This window comes from Ictidomys tridecemlineatus, chromosome 7 (assembly GCF_052094955.1).
Source record: "Ictidomys tridecemlineatus isolate mIctTri1 chromosome 7, mIctTri1.hap1, whole genome shotgun sequence".
Classification (NCBI taxonomy): Eukaryota; Metazoa; Chordata; class Mammalia; order Rodentia; family Sciuridae; genus Ictidomys; species Ictidomys tridecemlineatus.
In genome coordinates this window covers 138528681-138553803 of record NC_135483.1, presented here as the reverse complement: position 1 = coordinate 138553803, position 25123 = coordinate 138528681, and the positions used below count along the sequence as shown (strand labels likewise).

The following is a 25123-nucleotide window of genomic DNA, read 5'->3' as shown; positions in this document are numbered from 1 at the left end:
CAGTGGCACATGCCTGCAATCCCAACTACTCAGTAGGCAGAGACAGGAGAATCTCAAGTCTGAGATCAGTTGAATTACTTATCAGGACAAAAAAAAAAAAAAAAATCAGTCTCAAAACAAAAAGTAAAATGGCTCAGGATATAGATCAGTGGTAGATTTGTAGTACTGGGAACTGAATCCTGAGGATTCAGTTCCCAGTACTCAGGATTCAGTTCCCAGTATTACAAATAAATAAATATAATATTTTAAAAAAGACTTAAGACTAGATGATCTTAGGAAACAATCTTTTCACAAAATTGTGTGCCACACCCCCAAGTGGAAACTAAGCAAAATACATGTGAATATTTCCTAATCACTGAATATCAAATAAATTTTAGATTTACTAAAAATGAAGTAAATAATGGAGATAAAGACTTGAACTCTGCTCCATATGTGTAATATGAATTGTAATGCATTGTTTGTCATATATAACAAATTAAATTTTTTTAAAAATTTAAAAAAGACTTGAACTCATGGAAAACATATTATTCCTATTTGTCTTGAGGAAATTAGAAAAAATATTTTCAACAAATCAATGCATTGATTTTTTAACAGTAGAACAATTGGGCTGGGAATGTGGCTCAGGCGGTAGCGCGCTCGTCTGGCATGTGTTCGATCCTCAGCACCACATACCAACAAAGATGTTGTGTCCGCTGAGAACTAAGAAATAAATATTAAAAATTCTCTCTCTCTCTCTCCTCTCTCACTCTCTCTTTAAAAAAAAAAAAAAAAAGAAAAGAACAATGCATATGCATAGAAATGGTGCCAGTAGGACAATACTTTGAGAGAGCTGTCCTACTCAATGCAGTACAGAACTTTAAGCAACCCTGGCCCTGACTATTAAGTATCAGTCACTATGACAACCAAAAAACCTCACTGTCCTTCTGCCCCCCAACTTCAAGAACCACTACCGATGGTGTCCACATACCAAACAATAAGCACAAGGCCACTTAATGGGATAAACAGATAATTTGCAAAAAGTGAAATAATTATAATAAAAGGGACCTTCAATGTGATATGATAAACTAGAAACAATGAATATAGATAACAATTTTAAATCAAAGTCTTTGATATATTTTTCATAATAATGAATAATTAGAAAAAAACTAAAATGTTTAACGTAACAGTTAACTAGTTCATCTGATGGACTACCTCTGAACACACAAGTGTTTTTTAATAACACAGAAAAAAGAAGTCTGTTAAATACTAAATGAAAAATTTAAAAACTAACATGGCTGGGATTTTAAGCTTAAAAACTACATACAGGAGTTGTCACTACATAATAGTAAAAAAAAAAATGTCCAGTAACAGGAATTACTAAAATAAATAATATGCTCATGAAGCAAAATATCATCTAGCCAGTAGAAATCTTATTCTTTTAAATTTTTTAATTTATTCTTTTTAGTTATACATGACAGTAGAATGTATTTTGACACAGCATACATACATGGAGTATACCTTCTCGTTTTTATGGTTATGTTGTGAAGTTACACTGGCTATATATTCATATAAGAACATAGGAAAGTTATATCTGATTAATTCTATTGTCTTTCCTATTCCCATCCCCTGTCCCTCCCCTCCATTCCCCTTTGTCTAATCTTCCCTACCCCCCACATACCATTTATTGTAAATTAGCATCTGCATATCAGGGAGAATATTTGGCCTTTGGATTTGGGGGACTGACTTAAGAAATCATATTCTTACACATTAAAATCACAAAGACATTTTTCACTTATTGGAGTGACAAAAACAAAAATTACTGACTGTCTCATAGATTGTTCCTGCTAGTGAACAGGTAGATTAATACAATCCTTTGCCAATTTAACAACATATCAACTTTGACTCAGTAATACCACTTCTAAAAGTTTGTAGGAATTTTTTAATGTATATTCTTACAAATTTGCAAAATAGAGAATGTACAAGTTATTCAATGCACCATGATTTGCAACAGTAAAAGGCTGTAAGTCTAACTGGCCATCAAGGAAGGACAGTCACAGAAATCTTAGTATATTCAAACATTTGTATACAATGTACATGTACAGGTTACACAAACTGTAGTATATACCATACAATGTACAGAGCTATAAAAGAGTGAAGATAGCTATACTGCTAATCCAAGATATTAAAAAGAGGGTGGTGCAAGCTAGGGAACAAATATGTGCATAATTTGTGTTCCTGGCATATTTTTATTTTATTTACTTATTTTGCAGCACTGAAGACTGAATTCAGGGGTGCTCTACCACTGAGCTACATCCCCAAGCACAACCCAAACCACCCCCTTATAGATAGTCCTGCTAAAATGCTAAGGCTGGCTTCAAACTTTCCATTGCCTTACACAGACTTTTGAGTTGCTGTGATTATAGGCGACCACCATGCCTGGCTGTTCTTTGTATATTTTTATTTACTTTTTAAAATGAGTTCAAGTTTATCATTTAGTCTTTTTAGTGCTTCACACTCAATAAAGACCACGAGTGACCAAGAATTGCATGCAAACAAAACAGAAAAATTGAACACCAATGTCTTCTTTCTTTCCTAATATTTTAAACACTGTTTCTTAAAAGTGTTCTCAGAATCCACCTCCATTTGAATAAAATTCAGTGTGTTGGGGCCAATTAGAACTATGCATCACAGTTGGGTTTGTAGCCATTTACTTACAGGTCATGCACATGATAATTATTCCTTAATAAACATCAATATTCCTTTCTTTTTTATTTTTTTTTTTAGAGAGAGAATTTTTTTTTTTAATATTTATTTTTTAGTTCTCGGCGGACACAACATCTTTGTTGGTATGTGGTGCTGAGGATCGAACCCGGGTCGCACGCATGGCAGGCGAGCGCGCTACCGCTTGAGCCACATCCCCAGCCCTCCTTTCTTTTTTAAAAAAATATTTTATTTTTTAGTTATAGTTAGACACAATACCTTTATTTTTTTATTTTTATGTGATGCTGAGGCTGGAACCCAGGGCCTCACACATGCTAGGCGAGCACTCTACCACCGAAAGCCACAACCTCAGCCAATCAATATTCCTTTCAATAGTTTCTTATTTTTCCTCCTCCCTGCAGCAAATCTTTTTTTTTTTTGGGGGGGGGGTGGTGCTGAGGATTGAACCCAGGGTCTTGTACATGAGAGGCAAGCACTCTACCAATGGACCTATATCCCCAGCCCAAATCTAATCTTTTTAGTTTTCTAAAATTTTTATTATTTTTTATTATTAGAGCTTTATAATTATACTCAGTAATTGCGTTCATCTCAACAAATTCATATACGCATAAAAACTGATTTCAGGTATGATTCCCCCCCCCACTTTTCCCTCCCATCCTCCTTCTTCTCTCCAGCTTTGTATAATACATTTTTAAAAGGAAAACAATTAAAAAAAAAAAACTCCAAAACAAAACTCTGTATATATTTGCTTAATTCAGAGACATCTGGCAGGATACAGTCCATGTCTAATCCCAGCTACTAAAGAGTCTGAGGTAGGAGCATTACAAGTTCCAGGCCAGCCTGGGCAACTTAGTGAGACCCTAGTTCAAAAAAAAAGTGGGGCTGAGAGGAAGGTAGGGGATAGATGTCAGTGGTACAGCACCTGTCTCACATGCTGATGGGAGAGGAAAGGGGTAGTTAGGAAAGAGGAGTAAAAGGAAGGCGTGTTTCGTTTTGTTTTTCAGTTGTAGATAGGACACAGTTACTTTATTTTACTTATTTATTTTTATGTGGTGCTGTTGTACCACAACATAAACCACAACCCCAGTCCTAGAAGGTTTATTTTTGTTTTTGTTTTAAACTATATAACCTTCCATACCTTTTCAACTTGATACTACACAAATATATAATCCATTAAAATTTTTTAAATGGAAAAAAATTAAAAAGAAAATCATCAAAGACTACGAATTAGATGAAAATGCAAACTAGTAAACAACATAATTATAAATCACAAGTTCATATATATCAGTATACCGAGAAAACAATAGGAGGCGTTACACTAAAACATTAATAACAATTAGGTTTGGACCATGAGTTTGAGGACATTTTCTTATGCATTTTTAATTTCTATAATTTTTTCAACAGATACTAATTTTATAATCAGGGAGAAATATTTTAAAATATTATAAAGTTTTTTTTTTTTTTTTTTTGCCTATAAATAGTGAAGACCTTTTTAAAGAGTAATTCTAGCTGGGTACAAGGGTGGCCGTTGGGAGGCCCAGGCACAAGGATTCCAAGTTCGAAGTCAGCCTGGGCAATTTAGTGAGATTCTGCCTCAAAATTTAGAAAAAAAGGTGGGGGTTGGGGAGGAAGGAGCAGCTCAGGGGTAGAGTGCCTCTGGGTTTAATCCCAGTCCTGAAAAAAATAATAATTCTAATACATGTACAAACAGAAAGAAACAGGATTTTACAACATTACTAGTAACAGTACACGGTGCCTTTGGAAACAATACATGAAATCCTTAAGGGCTTACAGTTTGAACCAGTAAAAGTCAAATACAGGGAATTTGGGAACTACTCCAAAATTTAGAAAGCCTTCAAGTATAAAGTTGGCTTAGAACTCTTCTTAGTAACACATAATCAGAAGCAAACTATTTGATTGTATAAAAACAAGGTTAAATTATGGTTTCTAGTTCAACAAAATACAGTTATTAAGGCAATGCTTAGGTAAGGATGTAGGGGAAAAGGTACTCTCATACACTGTTGATGGGACTGCAAATTGGTGCAACCACTCTTAGACAATTTGGAATGGAACCACCATTTGACCCAGCTATCTCACTCCTCAGTCTATATCCATCTATACCCAAAGAACTTAAAATCAGAATACTATAGTGACACAGCCACATCAATGTTTATAGCAGCACAACTCACAAATTCACAAATTTGTGAATTCACAATTCATAAAAATAGCTAAACTATGGAACCAACCTAGATGCCCATCAATAGATGAACGGATAAACTGGAGTATATATACACAATGGAATATTACTCAACACTAAAAGAGCATAAAATCATGGCATTTATAGATAAATGGATGGAGCTGGAGAATATCATGCTAAGCAAAGTACACCACTCCCAAAAAACCAAAGGCCAAATGTTTTCTCAGATTAGTGGATGCTGATCATAATGGGGGCGGGGGAACATAAGCAGAATGCAGGAATTTTGGATTGGGCAAAGGGGAGGCTGGGGCAGGAAAAATGGTGGACTGAGATGGACATCACTACCCTATGTACACGTATGATTGCATGAATGGTGTGACTCTATCAGAGAACTGAAAAGTTGTACTTCATTCGTATACAATGATTTGAAATGCATTCTGCTATCATGTATAACTAAGTAGAATAAAAAGAAAAAAGAAAAAAGGCAATGCTCACCAGGATTAACTATATAGAAAATGTTCTTAAATCAAGATGGAGCCAGGTGCAGTGGCATGCCTGTAACCCCACCAACTCCAAAAGGCTGAAGCAGCAGGATCATCAAGTACAAAGTCAGCATCAGCAATTTTAGCAAGGCCCTAGGTAACTTAGTGAGACTGTTTCACTACGGGCTAGGCAATCCTATCACCCACACCGCCAAAAAAATCAAGATGGGCTAGAGGTATAGCTCAGTAGTAGGATGTGTGAGGTCTCGAGTTCAATCCCTAGCACCCATCCTCAAAAAGATCAAGATATAAAACAATATATGAATATCATCATAACCACATAAAGTATTCCAAATCTTCAAGATCAGGGAAAGATTTACAAAGAGAAAAAAAGGATGAAGAAAAAAATCATTATTTCATTTGGTTTGAAGACTGTAGGACTTTTGCTTGACTTCTTCCTACTTGTCTTTAATTAAATGAATTGAAGAAAAAAAATATTAATAAAAAGAAAATAGCCAAAGACAGTGGCACATACCCACAATCACAACAGCTTGGGAGGCTAAGGCAGGAGGATTTAAGTTCAAATCTAGCCTTAGCAACTTAGTAAGATCCTGTTTCAAAATAAAAAATAAAACAGAGCTGTGGATGTGGCTTACTGGCTAAACAGCCCTGGGTTCAATCCCTAGAACCAAAAAACAAAAGACCAAACCTACATACATAGAGACTCCTCTAGAAAAATGTACATGTGGGGCTGGGATAGTGGCTCAGCAGTAGGGTGCTTGCCTAGCACAGGCGGGACCCAGGTTCTATCCTCAGCACACATAAAAATAATGGCATTGTGTTGTGTCCATCTACACCTAAAAAATAAATATTTTAAAAAAAGAAAAATGTACATGTATTGAGATTCTATCACCCAAGGACATACTTTTCACAGAAATTAATTAAAATTATTTTCCTGAAATTAAAAATCAAGTATCCTTTAAGAAAGAGGGAAGACAGTAATTATTCAAGTTACTACACAAATCCACTGAATATGTAAATGCTCAAATATTAACAAACTTAAAACATTATTAAAATGCTACTAATTGCTACTCATTACAAAGAGCTCACTAACTGGTAATGAAAAATAGGATACAATATTTCCTCTAGAATTATGATTCCCAGATATTACTAAATAATATCTAAAATCAGACACAGTTGAAACAACCATCTGGTCAACTTTCAGTTCTTTAAGAAAAAGTAAAAAGAAAAACAATGCTGAGAGCTACCAAAAATACAATTCGGGCTGGGGATGTGGCTCAAGCAGCAGTGCGCTTGCCTGGCACGCGTGGGGCGCTGGGTTCGATCCTCAGCACCACATAAAAAAAATAAAGATGTTGTGTCCACCAAAAACTAAAAAAAATAAATATTAAAAAAACCCTCTTTCTCTCTCTCTTTAAAAAAAAATACAATTCAGGAAAACATTGCAACCATAAAAATTTAAATAAAATAATCCATGAATTGCCTAAGAATACTAGAAGACAAAGCTTTCAGAGTATTCTGTCAATTTGTCACAAATCTGTTCAGTCTGAATGAGCTGCAGCTGTATCTACAAAATACAGATTTACATTTTTCTTGGAAAAATAATTACCACACCTGGCAGTGTGCCCCATTTCTGTACAGCAATCAGCATAACCTGCTTCCATCAGAGGAAATATGTATGTTCTATTTTGACCTACTTCATTGCTTATTAGCTGTTACCATTCATCATCTCCCTGACCTCATGAACTCACCTCATCTGGCTGACTTCCTCAGAAATTTAAATATGAGAGAAAGAATTTACTTTTCTCATAACAAAAATTTTTAATAAGAAGCAATAAAGTCAATAAGTTCAATGAAAAAAGTAGGTCATATAAAAATATACAAAATCCTGGGTTGGGTTTGTGGCTCAGTGGTGGAGAGCTTGCCTGGCACATGTGAGGCTCTGGGTTCGATTCCCAGCACCACATAAAAATAAACAAAATAAAGATATTATGTTCATGTATAACTAAAAATATTTTTAAAAATACACAAAATCCTAACATTTATATTTTAAAATAATTTTATACATTCTACTTTTTGTTAAGCAAATGATTAAGTTGTTCATGTTTGTCAACAATATCAGTCATGTACACAGTAACATTTAAAATATCTAAAAATGCTAAAATTTCTAAATTTCTGCAACAAATACATTTCAAATAATAAGAGGTAACAAGTTCATTTTGCAGTTTCACACATAAAACAATTTCTGTATTCATCCTAATATACTGAAAGATGCCAGGAAAGAGAGTACAAGGATATATATATGGGCAGTAATTACTAAATTATATGGCAAATGATATAGGGTTTTTAATTAGGCAATAAATAATGCAGTGACTTCTTTACATTCAAAATTATTTGGAAATTTCACACAGTGAGCATATCACCGAGTCTTGAAAAGAGTAATTCTTTTCAACTATGAAGATGCTAAGCAAGTCTCTGCCCCTTCTGATTTCTCTGGCTAATTCCTATGTCTTCCAAGATTCAATTTAACCAGAATATACTCCCCGGCAACTTTACTCTGACTCTTTAAGGCTTACACGATCCTCCTTCATTGAACCTCATCTGGCTGACTTCCTCATAAACTTGCAATCCTACTGTCTCAAGTCTTCCAGGCCCCTTAATGTTTTACCTGCAATTATTTACTTTTTTTTGGTACTAAGGATTAAACCCAGAGGCACTTGACCACTGAGCCACATCCCCAGCCCTGTTTTATATTTTATTTAGACACATTTATTTAGGAACTCACTGAGTTACTTAGTTTCTCGCTTTTTGAAGATGGCTTTGAATTCGTAATCCTCCTGCTTCAGCCTCCAAAGCCACTGGGATTTCAGATGTACGCCACCAGCCTGGCCAAATATGTATTTTTTATAATGATAAATTTATCCCTCACTTTTTGGAGACATACCTATATCATTCTAAACCCACTTTATTTAATCCAGTAATTCTAAGATTTAAAAAAAAATCACAGATTTTTGGAGCTGGATGTGTGGCATACACCTGTATTCGAAGCTATTCAGGAGACTGAAGCAGGAGGCTCACAAGTTCAAGGCCAGCCTGGATAACAGAATGAGGCCCTGTGTCACAATAAAAAATAAGTAAAAAAAGGTTGGGGATGTAGCAAAGTGATAAAAGCATTTGCCCATGATGCATGAGGTCGTGGGTTCAATCCCTAGTACGGAAAACACACACATACACACACACACACACACCAAAACAAAAACAAAAACCACAGAAATATAGACTTTTGGAATTTGAAGGAATTTTAAGAGTAATCCAACCCAATCTTCTAATTTTACAAATGAAGAAGAGGCCTAGAGAACTGAAGTGAATGCCTCAATATCACAAGGGGAAAAAAAGTAAAAGTTCTAGTTGGTACTAGACAACTTCACTGTAGATGCTAGTTTATTTATAACAATGCAGATAATGGCTTATTAAATTTTATTTTCTACTATGTCACCATAATGCAACAGTTAATTATGAACAAATCTGAAGTTAAAATGTATATAATCAACAGAAGCAATAATATATAAGCAAACGTTTTACTCACATTAATCATTTTAATATCTAAAATTGATATTTAGCCCAGTGGTAGTGTATGCCTACAATCCCAACTACTAGAAAAATCAAGACAGGAGGATAGTAAGTTAGAGGCCAGCCTGAGCAACTTAATGAGACCCTGTCTCAAAATAAAAACCGGGCTAGGGATGTACCTCAGGAGTACAGTGTTTGCCCAGCCCACAGAGACTGTGAGTTCAACCCCCATTCCCCCTCCCAACTTTTATGTATTACATACTTAAGTTTCAAAGATCATTGTGATCATTTTAAGTTACCACTTAAAAAGTGCAAAAGGCTCCTTATTAGTAAAAGCACAAAGTCCCAGTTACAGCAGTGTCTGAATATTCACAGTATTGCCTATAATAAATCAAGATTTAAGTTTTTTGCTTTACAGAAATAAAAACACACAAAGTTCTTATGTTGACCACATATACCTTAAACCTAGGAAAAATCACTGATACTTAGAAAGAAAAAGGAAAAAAAAAAAAAAGAGGGGCTAGGACTATAGCTCAGTGGCAGAGCACTTGCCTAGCATGTGTGAGGCATTGGGTTCCATCCTTAGCACCACATAAAAATAAACAAAGGCATTCTGTCCATCTACAACTACAAAAAAATTTTCTTTTAAAAAGAGAATGTAAGCTTAGTGCTAATATTATCAGTTAAAAAAAAAAAAAAGCACATAATTCCACCACATAGCAAAAAGATCTGCCACAGGCTCTTCAAATCACTTGAATTAATTACCTGTGGATTCTTACTACAAATTAAGAGATATTTCAATACATTGAATAAAGAAGTCTAAAAATAGACAATCTTATGATTTTGTTGAAATATGCTATTTGTAAAACAGGATTTCCTTATTAGTTAAAAAAAATCAACATGTAATTTTCCTAAAAGGGGCAACTACTGAAATAATCTTAGGTAGTGTTTTGATAACAAGATTAGTTCATCCTTTTATAATGAATGGCTGCCAGCTTCCTTTTGCATAAAGAATAGATGCTGCCTCACAGAATAGCTAATTAAAAATATCAAACTATGTAGAGATCATCTCTTCTGCAAGATCATAGTAGTAAACACCCCCCCACACACAAAAGGCCTTTAAGTCAAAATAAATTCCTTCAAACCCTTCACTAAATGGACAATCACTAAGCTGTCACTGAAAGCCAATTTTACACACAATTTAGTAAACCTGAGTTTTATTTTTCAAGCCCAGAGCTTATGACAGATGGAAATCAAAACAATATCACTTTGCAGCTGGAATAAAACAAACAAACAAAAAAAACTAAGGCTTGGAAAAAAATGACTGAGCCAGAAACGTCCAAATTTTATAATCTAGGAAGTTTGCATACTTGTACACACTTGCCAACAGGGAAGGCAACCCTGATCACTTCTTGCAGGAGATTAAAAAAAGCCTTAGGAAGCTACCACAACAATAGAAAAGCACAGAATCCTTTGAGACTCTATAAGATCCCTGGGAATCAATAATTATAATTCATAAAGAAATTGCTAGGCAATGTGCAATAAATTCTGCTTAAGACAGAGGTATGTAAACTGTAGAAATAATTCCATCCCAAACAGTTACAATAAGGAGAGTGGTGCTAAAACAGCAAATTTTCAGGTATATAAAAAAACAGACAAGAAAAAAGTCATTCTACGTATCTTTTCTGAATTTTTAAGGTGCAATTACAAAACTTTTATAAAATGTTCATTTCCACCTCCTCAATCAGTTCCAAACTAGCAATTATTGGCCTTTTCCTCTACAAAATGGGAAACACGCGCACAAATGACCTTTCTGGTTTTGGCTACTGAAAGTTAATGTCTGATCTCCAAATTTCCAAAATATTTAACCGTTCCTAGGACGTATTTGTGATCACCAATGCAAAATTTGGTACTGCACAGTACGTATTCTTGTGGGAAAAAATTAAATGCACAAAATGATACTTTCAAAACATTTCCAAAACGTCTGCACGCTCCTTGCCGGCATAAGCTGACTTTGCTTCCTAAAAGCATAAGTAGTTCTGAAACCATCATTTTTCTCCTATGGACTATCGTCCTCCTAAGAGGCCTGCGACACTCACAGCTCCTCGGAAACATGGGAAAACTTCCGAAGGGCTAAGGTAAGACCTTGAGTTTTAGAAAATGCTTAACAAAGTGGCCTGTGCCAGTTAAGTGTGCACGACAGCCGCTGTTCTGTGAGAGAAAAAGGTCGGAGTCGGAGAAAAGCTTGTATTCAATATCAATCCTTGTGGTTCAGGCTCTTCGCCCGTCCTCTCTAACCCTAACCTGAAAAGACACTGAGTTGCGCCTCCCCCTTCCCCACCAACCATATCACCTACCCGGCAGTAGTGCTCAGTCTTAGGATTTTGAAGCCTTAAAAATCAACATAGCTCCCTAAGAGTTCAGGCCGCCGTCGCTGCCGCCATATTACAGCTTGTGCGGCAAAATGCGTCAGGGAGCGAGGTGTGCGCCCGAGTGGGGAGGGCGGGGGCTGGCAGAGGAAGAGCGGTTTCCTGGCCCTGGAGGCTTGGCCGGAAGCCTTCTCCAGCTGCTACATCTGCAAAGCGAGCTCAGGGGTCCTCAGAGGCCCCCTCTGGGCCCTAGCAGTCCGTATACCTCCCGGGAAAGACGGTTAACACAGCCCGGCCTACCGCGCCGGCTCCGCCCCTCTCTCCCGGCCCTTCCCGCTCTCGTATCCCGGGACTGCAGCAAATGACGCCACCAAAACAACACGGGCCTCGCGCCACCTACCTGCACCACTACAATTTCCTCTTCCCTGGGCCCGGTCCTTTAAAGCGCTTCAAATCTACCGCCGTCAGAATAGGCGCTAAAGCCCACTAACCGCCTCCCTCCCCCACAGCCCAGTCCGGCGTGGAGAGAAAGCGTCGCGCCGGAAGTACGTCATGGGTTGGTTGAAGGCGTCTCCCGGCGTTCCCTGGTTGGTGTCACCACGCCCTCCCTGGAATTCTAGGGTTTCGTTTCCTTTTAAATTCGTAGTTTGTAAGTAGCTTAACGCCTGTGTAAATTGACGGAGTGCGTCTCTGCCTGTCAGAATGCCGTGTCGTTTGTGAAATAAAGTGTTTCATTTAATGAGCATATATTAATGCTCTGCCAGGCTATTTTGAAGGACGTTCAACCTTAAAGGAGCTTCCAGTTTCACCTTACAGTGAATGACAAAATACAAGTCCTGAAAAACCAGTAATGAACAAAGTGTATTTGAGAGAAGAGGAGGAAATTGGCAGATTTACATTTTTGTCTTTAGTAACCCCATGGTACATGGTACAGGTTAGATCTACTATATTGCCAGGCACGCATATGATCCCACCAGTTAAGGAGGACGAGGTAGGATTCCAAGTTCCAGGCAAGCCTGAGCAAAATAGCAAGACCCACTCTCAAAAACATACAAAAAAAAAAAAAAAAAAAAAGAAGAAGAAGAAGAAAGAAAGAAAGAAAAGAAAGACACACACACACAAGGCATATATCTAATATGTTTAATTGGTCTGTGAAATTCCAAACTTTGCAAAATTGATTTGATGTGAATTTATTTTATCAAGAAGGAAGCTGTTGCATTGAGGTTGTAGCTCAGTGGTAGAGCGCTTGCCTAGCATGTGTGAGGCACTAGGTTCGGTTCTCAGATCCATAAATAAATAAGTAAAATAAAGGTCCAAAGACAAGTAAAAATTATTTAAAAAAAAAAAAAAAAGGAAGCTGTTGCAGGACGCGGTACACGCCTGTAATACCAGCCACTAGGAGGCTCAGGCAGTTCCATTCATTTGGCAGTTTAGTAAGACCCTGTCTCAAAATAAGAAATAAAAGGATTGGGTATGTAGCTCAAGGGGAAAGCATCTCTGTGTTCAAACAACAGTACCAAAAAAGCTATTAGCAGGACAGTGTGATACACACTTGTAAGCCCAGCTTCTCTAGAAGCTGAGAGAGGGATCAAAAGTCTGAGGCCAGTCTATGTAATTTAGTGAGACTCAGTCTCAAAATAAAAAGGGCTAGGGAATGTAGCTTAATGGTGGAATACTTGCTTAGCATGTGCAAAGCCCTGGGATAGATCCCCAGCACCACAAAGGAAGGAAAGCTATTTTACAGTAAAAGGAAATATTTTTTTTCTTGTCTTTTCTTTCCTTAAAAATTTTTTGTTGTTGTTGTAGATAGACACAATACATTTATTTTATTTGTGTATTATTATGTGGTGCCTGGGATGGAACTCAGTGCCTCAGCATGCTAGGCAAGCACTCTGCCCACTGAGCCACAGCACAACCTGGCCCCTCCCTTTTTTTTTTTTTTTTTTTTTTTGTACCAGGTATTGAACGCAGGGCGCTTAACCTGTGACCCACATCCTCAGCAGTTGTGTGTGTGTGTGTGTGTGTGTGTGTATTATTTTAGAGATAGGGTCTCACTACATTGCTGAGGGCCTTGCTAAATTGCTGAAGATAGCTTTGAACTCAGGATCCTCCTGCCTCAACTTCCTGAGCCGCTGGGATTATAGATGTGCAACACCATGCCCGCCTTAAAAGGAAATATTTTATTCTGCAACAGTTCTATAGTTTTAAGGATTCATTTCTCTCTTATATAATATATCTTAAGTTAGCAGACCAGTTGAGAGGGCCAGCTCTGCTCCATGTAGTTATTCGGAACCAAGTTTTTCCTGTATGTTATCCCAATATGCCCTAAGACCTTGTTGTTGCATGATTAGAGTGTGTTGCCTTGGGTTTCAGCTGGAACAGAAAGAAAATAAAAGGCAATGTATAAATCAGAAAGTAGGGCTGGGGATGTGGCTCAAGCGGTAGTGCGCTCGTCTGGAGTGTGTGTGGCCCGGGTTCGATCCTCAGCACCACATACCAACAAAGATGTTGTGTTCGCCGAGAACTAAAGAATAAAAAATATTAAAAGTTCTCTCTCTCTCTCTCTCTCTCTCTCTCTCTCTCTCTCTCTCCTCTCTCTCACTCTCTCTTTAAAAAAATAAAAAATAAATTTATCATATAAATGCATATATACATAAGTATATCTCAATACATTTTTACTAAGTGAACAAACAAATGTAAACTTTACTGGATTAAGACATACAGCAAGAGCAGTACCAACATCCCAGAAGTCTCACTCTTTCCCCTTCCTATTAATTCTGCTATTCCACACTCCCTACCACCAAAGATGACTTCTGTTCAGAGTCCCAGCAGCAGTAGGATTAGTTTTGCCTACTTTTGAATCTTACATAAATGGAATTATACAGATTTACTCTTGTGTGACCTTTGTTGTTTTTAGGTTTTAATAATTATGAATAAAATTTTATGAATTTTCTTACACCTACTGTTTTGGGCCACATATATTTTTCACATATGTTGGAGATATACTTAGGAATGGAATTGCTAGATCTTAGGGTGTAAATAGGTTCAGCTTTGGTAGGTAATACCAAAGAGTTTTCCAAAGTGGTTATAACAACACTCTTATTATGCATGCCTTTTGATGACAGTCAGTGAGGTATCTTGTTTACAAATTACTGAAACTCAAGTTGAACCAGTCTTGGTAAAAGGAAAATATATTGCTTTATAAGCCAAAACTGATGGACAGTGTGATGGTTCAAAACTATGTTAACAAATTTTTTTTTCTTCAGTGCTGGAGATTGAACACAGTGCCTTACACATGCTAGGCAAGTACGCTATCAATAAATTATATCCCCAGCCCACACATTCTTTGATTTGACTTGCTTCTAGTGAGTAGAATAAAGCACAAGTGATGATGTGTGATTTCAGAGACTAGATAATAAAAGGCACTTTGTTCATTACTGTCTCTTGGATCATTCATAGTTGGGGAAGGTAGCTCCCATGTCCTGAGAACACTCAAGCAGAATCTTGAGAGACCCTTGTGGTAATAAACAGGCATGCCGTGACCAGCATGGCCTTTAATTCAGAAATCAGATGAGAGGCCATGTGGGATGAAGAAAAGATGAAAAAAGGGGCTGGGGTTGTGGCTCATGGTAGAGCACTCATCTAGCATGTGTGAGACACTGGGTTCAATCCTCAGCACCATATAAAAATAAATCAACAAAATAAAGGTATTGTGTCTATCTACAACTAAAAAATTTAAAAAAAAAACAGAGAGAAAAAGGTGGGACCAAATGGTCCATGTTCATTATTTAGGTTTCATCCGCAAAAGGTTATTTGTGGGAAAGTTACAACAAAATGGGCAATCTAAAGTATGCAGGACTGGCGAGACTTTAGGGTCATCTTGTTATGTTTAGAATCCTCTATCCCTGGGAGTTGGTGCTTGAATTAAGGTCTTCACTGATATTGCTGTGTGTCTTTGCATGTAACCTCCTCTGGCTGGCGTCGCCATAGCGACTGGTCTATTTTGACCTGCACCTTCACACACCAAGTTCCCAGTGCAACACAGCCAGGAGGGAGTCAGACCATGTTTCAAATCACTGCCCTCCACAGGCTTCCTCCCACCAACAGCTAGGTGAGTGTGCCATCATGCAAGTAGATCCTCCAGTACCACTGCCATCCTTGTAGACCTATGATTGTGATCAAAGAGAAACTGAAGCAAAATGACTCAGCCAAACTACTTCCTAATTTCTGCTGTACAAAAACCATGAAATAACAACCATTGTTTTGAGTGAGTTCGGGAAGATTTTTTTATACAGAAAAGAAAGAATAGACTGAATATTATGGGACTTCTTTCTTGTCTAATTCTACTTATCACTATTTGCTTTATTTTTCAGGCTGGTTTCTCCAAGAAGTGACTTCACATCTTAAGAATATGAACCTGAGTTGGGGGTGAGTTTATGGTAGAGAGCTTGTCAAGAATGTAGTGGTTCAAAAGATTAACTAACATTAAACAGAGACATGAGGTGGGAGGGAAAGGGAGAGAAAAGGGAAATTGCATGGAAATGGAAGGAGACCCTCATTGTTATACAAAATTACATATAAGAGGTTGTGAGGGGAATGGGAAAATAAACAAGGAGAGAAATGAATTACAGTATATGGGGTAGAGAGAGAAGATGGGAGGGGAGGGGATAGGGGATAGTAGAGGATAGGAAAGGTAGCAGAATACAACAGTTACTAATATGGCATTATGTAAAAATGTGGATGTGTAACTGATGTGATTCTGCAATCTGTATTTGGGGTAAAAATGGGAGTTCATAACCCACTTGAATCTAATGTATGAAATATGATATGTCAAGAGCTTTGTATTTGAACAACCAATAAAAAAAAGAATGTAGTGGTTCAATCTCCAGCACTAAAAAAGAAGAAAGAAGAAAATAGAAAATCTAAGCCTCTGCCACCTCCAAATTTAAAATGCCAGAAAAGGACTAGGGATATAGCACAGTGGTAAATCACATAAGCACTTGCCTACCTTGGGCAAAACCTTGGGTTTGGTACCCTCAGGAAAATAAATAATAAAAGACCAGAAAAATCTTTGGTTAGCACAGTAGTGGTAACCCCAAAATTTGTGTTTTTATATTTTAAGGGTTGTCACTGGAAATGTCTGTCCTTCTAAGAACTGGGTTTTGTTTTGTTTTTTGGTACTGGGAATTGAAATCAGTGGTACTCTAACACTAAGCTACGTCCCCAGCTCTTTTAAAATTTTATCTAGGGTAGGGGGTGTAGCTCAGTGGTAGACTGCTTGCCAAGCACGTGAGGCACTGGGTTTGATCCTCAGCACCATATTAAAATAAATAATTAAATGTATTCTATGGTGTTCATCTACAATTAAAATTTTTAAAAAAATTTTATCTAGAGACAGGTTCTATGTCGCAAAGGCTGACTTTAAACGTGTGATTCTCCTTCCTCTGCCTCCTGAGTCATTGAGATTGAAGGTGTGTGCCACCAGGACAGTCTAAGAAGTAGGTTTCTTGGCTCTCTCCTGGAATCTAGGCAAGGATATAGGAATGTTTCTTTCCAGTGGAAGGTAAGTGTAAATATTACATCCAGGTCAAATGTTTATGAAGTTCTATGCTTCTCCATGTCCTTTATGTTTATTTCTGTCAGTTTGATCCAGTGGGTTTTAAGGCCCTGAGGAATTATGGAAGAAGCCTGTGTTTTAGATTTTTTAATGTTGCTAGTAACATAATACCACTGGGAAGATTTGAAAGAAAAGGGGTTATTTTGGCTTATGCTTCTGGAAGTCCAAGGTTAAGGGGGGCCACATTTGGTAATGGCCTTCTTGCTGGCAAAGTCCTGAGGTGGTGCAGGGCATCATATGGTGAGAGAAGTGGAGCATGCATGTGTATCTTCTGGGCACTCGGTCTCTCTCTTCTTGTAATGCCACTAATATTCAGGGCTGGGGGTGTAGTTCACTGGTAGAGCACTTGTCTAGTATTCAGAGGCCCTGGATTCAGTCCCCAGTATATAAAAAAAAAAAAAAAAACAAGAACAAGGAGGAGAAAGGGAAGGAGGAGGAAGAGGAGGAGGGGGGAAGGAGGGAATATACAATGCCACCATGCCACCAGATTGCAATCATGAGGACTCCACTCTGATGACTTTATCTATCCTAATTACCTCCAAAAGGTCCCATGTCTGATCACAAAAATCAGAATAAGTTTCCACTCTTAAGATCTTAAAATATCTTACAGTGGATAGTAGACTCAGTTCTGGAGGAAACAAATCATATTCAAACCAGAACTTCAATGTGGAGAAAAAGTTTTCAGTTACCAGGGATAAACAGGGATATCTGCATTGGAATGCAGTATGACTGAGGTATCAAATTCTGCAAGTTAAACACTAATATTTGGCTTTATTCATCATGGCAGACAGCACTACCCATCTAATAGGCTGAGCCTGAAGTGCTAGATTAGACCTAGAATGGGTCATTTTAAAGTGAGGAATGGTGTCTGATACCAAAAGAAGGGGTGTAGATGGGCTGGGCTACTACAGTTAACCTCTACTTTACCTTTAATTTAGAATAATGAACCTTTTTTGTTTCTACTCATAGATGATCAACACACAAACTTCTTCTTTGTTGTATATCATTAATAATTTAACTTTAAAAAAAGCATGTTTGTTTTCACATATATTTTATAATAACATGAGCTGTTGTAAATTTTTGTTGTTGTTGTTGTTTTGATATGGGCTCTTACTATGTTGCCCAGGTTGGGCTCAAATTGCTGGGCTCAAGCAATCCTCCTACCTCAGTCTTCTGAGTAGTTGGAACTAAAAGTGTGCACCCCTATACCTTACTTATTGTAAAAAATTTGAACATTCTAAAAAGGATTAAAATGTAATAATTTTGCCTAATCCCTTCCAATCCCAGTTAGGTGTCAATTCCTGTATGTACTACCATTAAATACATTTATTTATTTATTTATTTATTTAAGAGCCCTGAACATGTTAGGCAAGTGCTCTACCAATGAAATACATTCCTAGCTAAAATCTTTTATTTAATATCCCTCTCTACTTCATTCCTTAGACATAAAAAATGAGGTCACTTATCTCTCTGAAATATGCTGGGTTTTGCATTATGGACATCTCTTTCAATAACTATATTCAATTTCATAGTATATATATTCCATATCTTATCCATCCATTTGCCAAATATCCATTGAATGTTTTAGTTGTTTCAAGTTTTGGTTAATACAAAGATACTGCAAGAAGTATTTATCTGCATACAGCATAGATCCTTATTTATTGATTGATATTTTAAATATTAATATTTAAATATCAGGTATGATAGCCAGAGTAAGATTATTGGTGTTTTAGTCAGCTTTATCGCTGCTGTGATTAAAGGACCAAATCAGAACAACTGTAGAGGAAGAAAAGTTTATTTGGGGGCTTATGATTACTTAGGTCTCAATTAACAGACATCAGGCTCCATTCCTTGGGGTTCAAGGTGAGGCAGAACAACATGGTGGAAGAGTATGGTGGAGGGAAGGTGCTGGCTTGAAGATCAGAAAGCAGAGAGAGATCTCCACTTGCCAGATACAAATATTTACCATAATGCTAAGCCCCCAATCCCCCACCTCGTCCAGCCATACCACCTGCTTTGAATTCCCACTCAATAAATCCTATCAGGTGATTAATTCACTGATTGGGTTAAAGCTCTCATAACCCAATAATTTATCCTCTAAACCTTCTTGTATTATCTCACACATGTGCTTTTGGGAGACACCTCACATCTAAACCATAACAATTGGTGTACTACCCCATTAGAATTATGAAAGGTTGATGCATTTCAAGGTTGTATGAGAATGGCTGTTATCCTCCCACTGAGCTTATTTTAAAACATTTATTTTTTGCCAATTTAATAGGTAAAAGAACAGTATCATCTTATTTTTCAGTTTCCTAACTATAGAGAGGTTGGTCCTCTTTTATTGACTTCCTTGCCTTTTTTTTTTTTTTTTCAATTGGAAAACAGTGGAGTCACTATAAAGGGGTTTAAGGAAGAATCTCTAGGGGCAAAGGAGACTTCTATGTGAACCTTGTAGGCTTTTAAAATATATTTTTAGTTGTAAATGGACACAATACCTTTATTTTATTTTATTTTATTTCTGTGTGGTACTGAGAGTCAAACTCAATGCCTCATACATGCTAGGCAAATGCTCTACTGCTGAACTACAACCCCAGCCCTTTTTTTTATTTTTTATTTTTAGACAGGGTCTCATTAAATTGCTTAGGGACTCACTAAGTTGCTGAGGCTGATTTTGAATTTGTGATCCTCCTGCCTCAGCCTCCTGAGCCACTGGGATTACAGGCGTGTGCTGCTGTACCTGGCTAAGGTAGGCTCTTTTGAGAGTGAAAATCAGTACTTTTGAGGTCTTAGATCTTCTTTTCAAGAAGACTTTCTTAAAGGTAGGCATGAGAAGGTATGTGGGATGATTTCAATCTGGTGTTCACAAAATGGTTCATGGTGGTCTGGCTGTTCTTGATGTCTCCATTATCTGATCAATAGATAACGTTTGAAATGCACCCTGTAGTATACATTTCTTAAAATATTGTTATCTCCTTTTGCTTAATTTATTCTCAAAGTCCATTGCACAGGGAAATTTTCATAAGTGTGTGGGTTTTCAGCAACTATAAAATTGTGAGTGAAGATCTGTAAATATCCCAGAAAGTTGGGAGTGACAGGACGGAGAGGAATACTGGCTTGGAGAGCGAAAGTATGTGTGAAACTTTAGCACAAGACTTTCAGATTCAAGTTGTAGTCGTCTTTTTCTTCCTTTTTTCTCCTTCTAACTATTTAATTTTTTTTTCTATCCTAGCTCAGTCCCAGCTACTCAGGAGGCTAAAGTGGGAGGATCATTTGAAGCCAGCCTGGACAACATAGTAAAACTATGTTAGTCTTAGAAGAAGAAGGAGCCAGGCACTGTGGAGCACCGGTGAAATTTCTGTGGCTCAGGAATCTGAGGCAGAAGGAGTTAAGTTCAAGGTCAGCCTCAGCAACTTAGTGAGGCCTCAAGCAACTTAGTGAGACCCTGTCTTAAAATAAAAAATAAAAAAGGGCTGGGGATATTTCTCAGGGGTTAAGTGTCCCTGAGTTCAATCCCCAGTAAATGCTCCCCTCCCCAAAAAAAAGAAGAGAGGAAGGATGGCGATGATGATGGAATGTAAAGTTCAGTGTAGATAGCTTACCTAGCATGCAGAAGCCCTAACACTGCAATACATACATACATACATACATACATACATAATACTGTAATAAAATGTGTATAACAAAATTTATCAACTTAGCCCTTTTTAAGGGTACCATTCAATAGAGTCTAGTACATTCACATTGTTATGCAATAAATGTCCAGACCTCTTTTCATGTTAAAAAATTGCAACTCATTAAATAACTCATTATGCCCCTTCCTTAGGCCCTGACAACCACCATTCCACTTATTGTTCCTATGAATTTGACAGCTATAGAGTCCTTATAAATGGTACAATTTGGTATTAGTTTTCTTTTTTGGTAATTGTTTTATTTTTTTCCCCCTTTGATACTGAAGATTGAACTTGGTCCTCTAGCATGCCAGGCAAGTTCTTTACCACTGAGCTACACTACCAGAACCCCTTATGGACTATGAATGGAGGGTTTTAATATTCGTGATGTTGTTCAAAAAAAATTTTTTTTCATATTTGTTCTAATATCCCTTTATTGTGTGCATTCAAGTCATCTTAATCTCAACTCTATTATCAGTTGATGTAACTTCAAACAACCTAAATCAGAGCTACTCAAAATGTGGTCTGAAACTAGTCCATTGTCTAGGATATTTGGGGGTGAATTAGGGTGGGAAGATGTGGGGAATCTGCCAATCTGAGTTTCTTTCTCGAGTTAAGAAATGTTCTAAAATTGATTATAGTGATGGTTCCACCACTCTGTGAATATACTAAAAGCCATTGAATTGTACACTTTCAATGGGTGAATTGTATGGTGTGCAAAATACATATCTAAGAAAGCTGTTAAGAAAAGCATCGCCTGAAAATTAGTACCTGTCCATGACATAGATACAGAAACACGTAAGTCCAGAAATCGAGAGTAGGATATTTGATACTTCTATAGCAGCTTCACAGTTATTTCATATATAGTACCCTGAAAAATTATAAGAAAAATCTGTATAGGAATTTTCTGTGCTTATATTTTCTCGTTTCATTTTTTAAAATGAAATTGTACAATTGTTAGTGTACATTACAAAAATATCCATGTTCCAAGTACTCGGGGAAATAAACCTCAATAACAGAGACACTGACCTAAGTAAGCGTTTGTTTCATTACCTTCTTCAGTAGTCGCTGACGCGCAGCCCCGAGCCTCTCCCAATACAGAACTACAAAGCCCAGAATTCCCCCAGAGGAGCCGGAGACGTGCATTCCACCAGCCGCGCCGCGCAGACCTCTGGGATGTGTAGTGCGTGTCTTCCGCTGTGCACGCAGTCTACCCGGAATTTTTCTCCGGCTTGGGGACCGACCGTACCGGGGGAAGACAGTATTTCTCAAGGAAAGGCTAAAAACTCTGGGACAAGAGGGGTGAGCTGGAGAACTGAGCCTGTTGTGTTTTTTGCTGGGGACCACGGACAACCCAGACTTCTAAGCTACGTAACCCGCCAGGATCCTGTAGAAAAGTTGGCGGGCGTTGAGGGAAGAATTTGCCGGCAGGTCAGGGCCGGGTAGCAGCGTCGGTATTTCTTTTCCCACCCAGCACGTTTTTGCGTAGGGTTCGTCTGAGAATCTGGGGCGGCCTCCTTGCGAGTGTTGGGCTCTCCAAAGTGCGGAGGATTGGGACCCGGTGAACCCATTTCTAACCTGGACGATGGAGACCGCGTTCGCTCTTGTTCAGTTCTCTCTGCATGCCCGCACAGAGGATATCTTGACCCTGTGCACCCTGCACTGTGCCTGTTAAATACCTGTCTCTCACAGTCCCAAGGCCCCTACTTTAATTAAGCGACTTCTCCAAGGTCACTTAGCTGGGGTAGAGATGGGGACGCGGGACTTTTAAATTCTGAATAGCCTCCACTTTTCAGTTATGGGTGGTTAAGTTAGTATTTCGAGGATACCTTTGCTTTGAGCAAAAAAAATTTTTTTCTTCTTTTTTTGGAGGTGGCCCTTGGCATGTTTTACTGAACACAAAATCAAAAATAGGCTGTACTGTGGCATCGTTTTTTCTTGGGAACAGACAGCTTGACATAGCCAGAGAGGGGTCTGAAGCATACTTTTAGTCACGCACGTTTGTTCATGTAATGAGGCTCAAATGTAATCCCATCTGCACTAGTACTAAAGTGATTTGTTTTGTTTACAATCTCTCTTCCTCCCCACCCCTTCTCTTTATTTCAGTCCTGGGGATTGAACCAGGGGTGTCCAGTGTGCTAAACAAGTGTTCTACCACTGGGCTACATCCCCAGCCTTTTAAAATTTTGAGACAGTGCCTTGCTGAATTGCCAAAGCTGTCCTCAAACTTGCCATCCTCCTGTCTTAGCTGGGATAATGGGTATTCTTTACCATGTTTGACTGGTTTAAGACTTTTTTAGGTTTACTTTATGTGTAAATGGAACTGATAATATCTTCCTGGAAGGTTGAGAGAATTTTTAAAAATTCAGTTTAGTTCTAGAAACCTTGCCTTAAGTGGCCAGTGAGACTAAAGTAACAGTAGAACTCATGCTTATTAATTAGTTAAATTTCACCATACTGGGGATTGAACCCAGGGGTACCCTACCCTGATCTACATCCCAGCTTCTTTTTTTTTTTTAATTTTATAGTTGTAGATGGACAGCATACCTTTAATTTCTTTCTTTCTTTCTTTCTTTTTTTTTTAATGTGGTGCTGAGGATAAAACCCAGTGCTTCACACATACTAGGCAAGTGCTCTCCACTGAGCTACAGCCCTAGCCCTTTCCCAGCCCTTTTTGTTTTTTATTTTGAGACAGGATCTCACTGAATTGCCAAGACTGGCCTTGAAGTTTCATCCTTTTGCCTCAACCTCTGAAGCTGCTGGGATTACAGGCATTTGCCACCACATCAGGCTCCTGTTACATTTTCATAGACATTTATGACAGAACAAAGATGGCAAGACTTTTGGTGATAGGATTATCCCTCCCCCAATTTTTTTTTTTTAAGTGCATGTTAATTGTACAGAATGGTGGATTTCTTTGTGGCATATTTGTTGTTGTACTTTCCCTTGATCCCCTTCCTCTTCACTGATAGTCAATTGAGTGAAATTAATTAGGAATTATTTTAAAAGTTCTTTGTAACTGTTGCATGTGTATTAGATGATAAAAGTCCCAGCTTTTCTAACTATTGCTTCTCAAGAATAAATATAACATATAAACATTACTAAATTTATGATATATTTGTTAGACAAATTTTCTTTTCAGAAAAATCTTTGGTTATTATACTGATCCTACAGGTCTTGAAACAATTTTGACTTTTAAATAGTTCCTCATTAGTGCTGTGAACATCTCATTTATTGGTTAAAACCTAACTAAGAACAATAATGATCAAATTGTTTGAGTTCTTTTAGGGAATGAGAAGAAAGGAGCATGAAATTACCTTGAAGGCAAGGTGTGGGATTGCATTCCTGTAATGACAGCTATTGAGGAGGCTGAAGCAGAAAGATCTGAAGTTCCAGCCTAGCCTGGGCAATTTAGCCAGACGGTCTCAAAGTAAAATTTAAAAGTACTAGGGTTGTAGCTCAGTGGTAGAGCATGTAACTAACATGTACAAGGGCCTGGGTTTGATCCCCACCACAAGAGGAAAAAAAAAAGCAGTTTTGAGTTTTTTCCCCCCTCTGCTTTTGTGGTCAAATTTGAAAACTTTAGGCAATATCAGACTTAAACATTTTTTAAAGGAATACAGAAAGAAGCTCTTTTTCCTGGCTAGCTATTTAGATTTGGAACAAATCCTACTATCTGATTTAGACTAAGAACAAAGTCTCTAGTTAATGCAGAAAAAAATTTATTATTTTGAATTTTGGAATTAACTCAGTATTAATAAGATATGACTAATCATGCTAACCAATTCTTTTACAGAAGCTGCATATTGGAATGGATTTAGAGTCCTCATAATGGAAACAGAATACATGAAAGCAAGCCAGTTATTTTTTATAACAGCACATTTAGCTTGAGTATTAGTTGCAGATGGCTTTCTTTACTGAAGAGAATTTGTGATGTAAATGGAAAGATATCTTTTTTCTAGACTCATCCTTTATAAATATGTTTCGTCTGAGAACTCTTTGTGCATTCTCCTGGAGAGAGTTTCATTTTCGATCCTTCAGTTGTGAACCCTTAATTATTCAGATGAATAAGTGTACAGATCAAGAGCAAATATTTGATCTTATAGAAAGAAACAAAGAGACACTTTCAGAAAAGCAAGTTGAATGTGCATTTAATAATCTTTGGCAACTTCAAAAGCAGAAGACCAGCTTGTTAAAAAATGTTGAATATGTAGGAGATCATCCCCAATTTTTTACTCTGCATAATTTGACTACAAATAAAATCAAATTAATGAATGATGATACTCTGGTGAATGTGTTATACATCACACAACAGTAAGTTACTTTTATGGAAATCGTTATTTATATTTTAATTTTTAAAAAATCTTTTAAAGATGAAAATGTGTTTAATTTCTCCAAGAGGGTAGTTTTCCTGATAATGTTATATTTTAAAGATGTTTGGAGGATATTTAACACTATTAGTAGTATTGCAGTTTTAAAAAGTAGAATATATTCAA

General features: G+C 37.4%; 2 protein-coding genes and 1 long non-coding RNA gene across 15 annotated transcripts in view; 2 read left to right on the top strand and 1 right to left on the bottom strand.

The window, feature by feature from the left end:
• The window catches only part of Ppig (peptidylprolyl isomerase G), a 54523-nt gene extending 42645 nt beyond the window's left edge, over positions 1 to 11878 (bottom strand). For 2 of the 5 annotated variants that reach the window (XM_078017542.1, XM_013358310.4), the window contains exon 1: positions 11740 to 11876. The gene's annotated coding sequence lies outside the window, so the exon portion shown is untranslated. Of the gene's footprint in view, positions 1 to 11327; positions 11467 to 11739 lie in introns of those variants that run through there. The other 3 variants (XM_005324566.5, XM_013358312.4, XM_013358311.4) reach the window with 2 other exon arrangements.
• Positions 11879 to 11881: 3 nt separating this feature from the next.
• On the top strand, positions 11882 to 21660 carry LOC120893053 (uncharacterized). 3 transcript variants are annotated; one of them, XR_013424131.1, is made up of 5 exons: positions 11882 to 11988; positions 15330 to 15450; positions 15713 to 15767; positions 16732 to 16902; positions 20189 to 21660. It is a non-coding gene; the product is annotated as an uncharacterized LOC120893053 (long non-coding RNA). The 3 variants fall into 3 exon arrangements; XR_013424130.1 differs by lacking the exons at positions 15330 to 15450; positions 16732 to 16902 and adding an exon at positions 19657 to 19705; XR_013424129.1 differs by lacking the exon at positions 15330 to 15450.
• A 120-nt stretch (positions 21661 to 21780) lies between these two features.
• Fastkd1 (FAST kinase domains 1) overlaps positions 21781 to 25123 on the top strand; it is a 38580-nt gene continuing 35237 nt past the window's right edge. For 2 of the 7 annotated variants that reach the window (XR_002483891.3, XM_078017541.1), the window contains exons 1-2: positions 21784 to 22058; positions 24424 to 24941. Coding sequence is in view for 6 of the 7 variants with exons in the window: in XM_078017541.1 (XP_077873667.1) it covers positions 24607 to 24941 (335 nt within the window). In the remaining variant the exon portion in view is untranslated. Of the gene's footprint in view, positions 22059 to 24423; positions 24942 to 25123 lie in introns of all 7 variants that reach the window. The other 5 variants (XM_040294433.2, XM_040294436.2, XM_040294437.2 and 2 more) reach the window with 3 other exon arrangements.